This window comes from Drosophila elegans, unplaced genomic scaffold (genome assembly GCF_018152505.1).
Source record: "Drosophila elegans isolate 14027-0461.03 unplaced genomic scaffold, ASM1815250v1 contig_149, whole genome shotgun sequence".
NCBI lineage: Eukaryota > Metazoa > Arthropoda > Insecta > Diptera > Drosophilidae > Drosophila > Drosophila elegans.
In genome coordinates, this window is record NW_024545513.1 from 10,790,430 (window position 1) to 10,797,333 (window position 6,904).

At 37.9% G+C, this 6,904-nt stretch overlaps 1 protein-coding gene across 1 annotated transcript; it reads left to right on the plus strand.

The window, feature by feature from the left end:
* The first annotated feature begins 3,201 nt into the window (after window positions 1-3,201).
* LOC108137068 lies at window positions 3,202-4,056 on the plus strand. Its single transcript, XM_017258574.1, is given in 3 exon segments — window positions 3,202-3,289; window positions 3,858-3,977; window positions 3,980-4,056. Coding segments are annotated over 3 exon segments (285 nt in total).
* The last annotated feature ends 2,848 nt before the right edge of the window (window positions 4,057-6,904 follow it).

A 6,904-nucleotide genomic window follows, 5' to 3' on the forward strand; every position in this document is an offset into this window, starting at 1 on the left:
TCAGCGAATCTGCGACTGTCATTCATCATTCCTCTTATTGAAATGGCAAGCCATTTCTTTAGCTCCCGAATCTCCAGCTCCAGCTCCATCTCCATCTTCATCTCCAACTCCAGCTTAATAGCGAAAAAGAAAAGTAAAGTGAGGCGGGGCAAGGCAAAGTAGTTAGGGTTGACATCCTGGAGTGGCCCAGTGGCTTGGCGGGCACTAATTAAGTTGAATCTGCACAGCAGATCCCCGATAAGCCAGGATAAGGGATCAGGATACGGCCACGGTGGTTAGGGATAATCCTCAAGGACTGAAAGGATGTGGCCGGGTCGAACCCCTCGATCTTTTGTGCCTTTTTTAACATCTATCGGGGCAATTGGATTGACATTTTCAGATCGCAGCATCAAAGTTTGGTAATTACTGTTACACGGATCGACATCTCAATAATTGTGATCTCATGGTAATTGCTTGGTTACAATATTTTAATTTAAAAATTTCTAGGTGTAGAAAAAAAATTGATAAGCAGTAATGTTTGTTTCTGTGAAATTAACTAATTTTTAAAATCAAACATTATTAAATGAAAAAAATATACGTGTTTGTTGGCCCTTAAATTATTATTATTATTTAATTATTAAGTCTATTATTAAGTTCATATCTATTCCAAATAGAGGCAATAATGATCAAAGCGGCTCGGTAAAACATTTTTGAAGAATGACATGTTACTGAAAAAAAATGTTTTTGAATAGTTAAGACGCTTATTATAAATGTTACTAAAATGTTTTTAATATAATGCCAATTTGTTTTGTTTGCCCAAAATCGAGGCTTAGAAATATTTCAGAATTATAGTTTAAGCACGGATAGTTTTATAGTTGTTACCCTCATCGACTTTTGCCTCTTATCTGAGCTACTCATTAAAATCATCTCATGAAGCTCAACCATTAGTGATCGATATTTGCTACAGGAACGGTTAAGATCTGCAATGAAGATCACTCTATTCTCCCCATTTTTTTTGTTTTTTTCATCTCCAACTCTCGACTTCAGACTCGCGACTCGAGACTCGCGACTTTTGTGACCAATTAGCGGCTGCCGCAAAATGAAATCATTTCTCACAGCTATTGCTGTGTGCTGGGCAAAAGTAATTAATTGCCAATGGATTCGGTGGAGAGTAATTTGCCCCCCCTTTTGTGCACCAAACCCCCCTCAACTCAATACCCCGGTTGAGTGATTCTCCAAACGGACAGCCAATCGAAGCGAGTGCGAGACTGAAAGACAGAAGAATCAAGCGAAAGACTGGGCCAGAGGACTGTGCCAGAAGAATGCGCCAGAAGACTGTGCCAGAAGACAGCGACTGCAATCGAGAGAGGCGCATACTTTCCAAGGCAATTATCGAATGCCAGCGTGTCAGCCTCGACTCCCCATTCTCCATTCCCGATTCCCAATTCCCGGTCACCCCGATTCCTCCGATTTTCCGATTCTTCAGTTCCCCACATCTCCTTCGTGCCACTCTAGATGAGCCGTCTTCGGAGATTCTACCGCTTTCGAGTCGCCAGGGCGTCGCCGGTTGGCAGAAGCGGGACTTTCGGCCCGTCTGCAGTTTCAGTATTCAGTATTTTCAGTTTCCCTGACGCCAACAACGCCTCATCGTGTTTGTTTGGCCGCCAGAGCCGTCAGAGCCGCCACCGCAGGGACGCCGGCATAGGCACCACCACCAATAGCACCACCACCACACGATGGTGGTCCCTCCAGCCCATAGTGATGACCATTTGGCCCTTTTAAAGCAGAGATCTACATTAGGTTTTTGAAAAAGTCTTTAACTTATACACTCGTAGAAAAATAAACAAATATTACACATTCCCAAAGAAAAAGTTATTGATAAGATTAAATAATAAGCAATAGTATTAACTTTTTGGACTTTTCTTAATATGTTTTAATATGTTTTTAGAAACATTGGGGCCACAACACCATTTTTTTTCTTGTTCATGTTTTGTATCCAGAAACTAAGATTAGATTAAAATATAATAAACGAATAATGTTATACCAAAGATTTTTCTAACATCAATGTGTGTTAAAAAGTATGAAGAATATTTGTGATTTGATTTATATTATTTTAAAAATTACAATTTAAAAAAATTAAATTTACTATTTAATTTAATTTCAACATTTTTAATAACAACATAATATGTTTAGAATATTTAAAAAGGATTTATTTAGTTTATTTAATTTAAAGAAAAGTAAATGTCTCAAAAAGTGGAGAAAAGTGTATTTCTGAAAACGAATAAAATATTTAGAATGTCAATTATTTTTATTTCATTTAAATTAAATACATACTTGATCTGTTATATGTTTGTTTTGCTATATACTTGCAGATGATTGTTTTAGAAACAGCGGCTGTAAGTTATTATTGTGGCTGGCTATCTGGATCCCTGTTTGCTGTTTTCCAAATGGATCCTTGTCATCTCTGGCTGACTAAATGGATCTACGCAACTGCAACTCTTTCGTTGCCCCAAATTGGCCTTGAGGCAATGATTGGCTGCCGCTGCTGCCCAGATGCCAGCACCACCTCCCCTGATGCACCACCTCTCTCCCCCCGGAGCCCCCTTATAAGGCGAAACCACCCCCCACCTCCCCAAACATACACTGATCTCAGCTGTCGTCGCTTGTTAGTGCGCACGCGTGTCTTTCTCCCTCTAAAAAGCAGTCAGCGTGTGTGTGCCCCTCTCTTTCGCACCGACTGGGGGGCCCAGTCCCTCCTCCCCCCGTCTTGCCATCTCCCTCGCTCTTCTAGCCCTCCCGCTCGCACTCATTGAAATCGTGAGGCGTTGATGGCGATGGCGCTGAAGCTGGCGCGCATGCGCAACGCAACCACAAAATCGCAATTGCCGAGGCCAAAAAAAAAAAAAAAAAAAAAAAAAAAAAAAAAAAAAAAAAAAAAACAAAAACAAAAGAAAATATAAAGGCAACAAAAAACACAACGTTGTAAGACATAGTTTGTTGCCAGCCCCCCTGCACGCCCTCCTACGCCCCTGTGTGTTGTGTGTGCGGGACCTCCCGCAGATAATTGCCCATCATCTCATCAAGTTCCGCCCAGCTATTTAACAACGGAGGATCGGATCGGCTTGGCTCGGCTCGGCTCGGTTTGGCTTGGTTTGGTTTGGTTTGGTTTCGATCGTTTTGGGGGCCTCGAGAGCAATGAAACCCACAAAACAAGACACCAAAATGATGAACGCGACCACGCAAAGTAGAAGTAGCTGCCCGATCTGGGAGTCTGGCTCCAGACTATACGATCTCGAGGGGGGATCCATGAGTTCGAATTGAGCACCTGCCTTGACATCCTATGCAAAATTCAAGAATATTCGTAACGATTTTATCGGTTACCTAAGTCTGTCATTAATTTGGTGGATATTCCTAAACAAAAGAATAAATCAATTTAATTTTTGGACTCGGCTATAACAGGTTCACTGATACAAAAAATGGAATAGTAAATTGTATACCTAATATTTCAATTAAATATTAAATCATAATTTTAAATACAATGCGTATTAAATTGCACGATTTAGTATTAAATACTTTAATAAATTTTGAAAATATTAAATTTAAAACAGTTCTTATTTGATTTAAATACATTTTATTTAACCGAAACTTACTATCTTAGGATGTCTTTAATTTTTAAACGTTCTGGTTATTTTTATTTGCACTTCAAGTGAATTTGTTTAAGACCATTAAATTTGGAATTAACGTTCTTAAACAAGGTTTTTGTGTGTGTAGTTTATCTACAGTTTATTTCTTCATACTTATAAATAATGTTTGTATTATATTAATTACATATATTATAGTGAGCTAGGTTCAATTTGGCGCTGGTTGAGCAATGGAAGTTTCTATACAGTTTCGGGAACTTCTCGATCGGCCTTGGTGTGGCGCCACCAACATCCAGCAGCAGCTTGGGGCGGCGGCTGCAGATCGGCTCCAAATCGCACAAGTTCAGGCTGCAGCTCCAAACCACCGGCATCAATAGCACCACCGACGACGATGACGACGACGACGACGAAGACGAAGACGATCCAAGCACGTTAATCGAGTCATATCGATTTTGGCGTGGTTCGTGTCTCGGACGTTTTGGCCCCTTTCCCTTTCCCCAAGCTACCACTACAAAAGGGGGAGTGGCAGGCGAAGGGGGTGGGGCCGATCCCATCAGCGGACTCGTAACTAAATTGAATCCAATTGCAAACGAGCCGGTCCAAATAACTGTGAGACATAATGAATGAGTGTTGGCCAAATTGCAACTTGGCTTGCCAGCCGACCAGTTAAGGGTTAATGGGTGGGCGCCTATAGGCTTAGGGGGCTCCAGGGTGTTAAGGGGCAGGTGGGGGGCCCAGGGGGTGGTGCTCCGAATCACCGATGGCAGAGCCACTAATATCTCAATTGGCCAGTGGAAGGTTCAATAAACTGCGCCGGCCCACCCACCTGCAGTGCCACCTGCCGTCTTTGGTGCTCTTGTTTCCGATTCTTCTCAATCTTTTGATGAGGAGATTTCTAGGAAAAAAAATAAAACATTTTACTACAATACATAAATGAATTCTTCACATTCTTTTCTGTTGTAACTTCGTCAAAACAATACGCACACCACTTGTAAAAAAACAAAGTCCTAAAGATTTATTTTGTTGTAACTTAGCCAAAATTAGACGCATAGTCATAAGAGTGACTGTTTTGAACAGCTGGCGACCTATACTACCTATCCCCAATCGGCTTAGAAAAATTATTTTTGATTTGATGCAAAAACCGATTTTTAAAAATCAATATTTCGAAAAATTGATTTTTGGCCAATTTTTGCATTTTTGATAAGGGGGTACATCATCAATTTTTTTGAAAATTCGAAAATTTGAAAAATTTTAAACTGTAAATGCCATTTGATTGGAAATTTAATGACGAATTCGCCGGTGTATGACATTCCATCCTATGACCATTACTTCCCAGGGTTGTGATTAAAAAACTGATTTTTTTGCGTGTTTTTTTGGGGTTTTTTGAGACTTGTAAAAAAAACAAAGTCCTAAACAATCCTTTTGTTGTAACTTGGCCAAAATTAGACGCATAGTCATAAGAGTGACTGTTTTGAACAGCTGGCGACTTATACTACCCATCCCCAATCGGTTTAGAAAAATTATTTTTGATTTGATGCAAAAACCGATTTTTAAAAATCAATATTTCGAAAAATTGATTTTTGGCCAATTTTGGCATTTTTGATAAGGGGGTACATCATCAATTTTTTTGAAAATTCGAAAATTTGAAAAATTTTAAACTGTAAATGCCATTTGATTGGAAATTTAATGACGAATTCGCCGGTGTATGACATTCCATCCTATGACCATTACTTCCCAGGGTTGTGATTAAAAAACTGATTTTTTTGCGTGTTTTTTTGGGGTTTTTTGAGACTTGTAAAAAAAACAAAGTCCTAAACAATCCTTTTGTTGTAACTTGGCCAAAATTAGACGCATAGTCATAAGAGTGACTGTTTTGAACAGCTGGCGACTTATACTACCCATCCCCAATCGGTTTAGAAAAATTATTTTTGATTTGATGCAAAAACCGATTTTTAAAAATCAATATTTCGAAAAATTGATTTTTGGCCAATTTTTGCATTTTTGATAAGGGGGGTACATCATCAATTTTTTTGAAAATTCGAAAATTTGAAAAATTTTAAACTGTAAATGCCATTTGATTGGAAATTTAATGACGAATTCGCCGGTGTATGACATTCCATCCTATGACCATTATTTCCCAGGGTTGTGATTAAAAAACTGATTTTTTTGCGTGTTTTTTTGGGGTTTTTTGAGACTTGTAAAAAAAACAAAGTCCTAAACAATCCTTTTGTTGTAACTTGGCCAAAATTAGACGCATAGTCATAAGAGTGACTGTTTTGAACAGCTGGCGACTTATACTACCCATCCCCAATCGGTTTAGAAAAATTATTTTTGATTTGATGCAAAAACCGATTTTTAAAAATCAATATTTCGAAAAATTGATTTTTGGCCAATTTTTGCATTTTTGATAAGGGGGTACATCATCAATTTTTTTGAAAATTCGAAAATTTGAAAAATTTTAAACTGTAAGTGCCATTTGATTGGAAATTTAATGACGAATTCGCCGGTGTATGACATTCCATCCTATGACCATTACTTCCCAGGGTTGTGATTAAAAAACTGATTTTTTTGCGTGTTTTTTTGGGGTTTTTTGAGACTTGTAAAAAAAACCAAGTCCTAAACAATCCTTTTGTTGTAACTTGGCCAAAATTAGACGCATAGTCATAAGAGTGACTGTTTTGAACAGCTGGCGACCTATTCTACCCATCCCCAACCGGCTTAGAAAAATTATTTTTGATTTGATGCAAAAACCGATTTTTAAAAATCAATATTTCGAAAAATTGATTTTTGGCCAATTTTTGCATTTTTGATAAGGGGGTACATCATCAATTTTTTTGAAAATTCGAAAATTTGAAAAATTTTAAACTGTAAATGCCATTTGATTGGAAATTTAATGACGAATTCGCCGGTGTATGACATTCCATCCTATGACCATTACTTCCCAGGGTTGTGATTAAAAAACTGATTTTTTTGCGTGTTTTTTGGGGTTTTTTGAGACTTGTAAAAAAAACAAAGTCCTAAACAATCCTTTTGTTGTAACTTGGCCAAAATTAGACGCATAGTCATAAGAGTGACTGTTTTGAACAGCTGGCGACCTATTCTACCCATCCCCAATCGGCTTAGAAAAATTATTTTTGATTTGATGCAAAAACCGATTTTTAAAAATCAATATTTCGAAAAATTGATTTTTGGCCAATTTTTGCATTTTTGATAAGGGGGTACATCATCAATTTTTTTGAAAATTCGAAAATTTGAAAAATTTTAAACTGTAAATGCCATTTGAT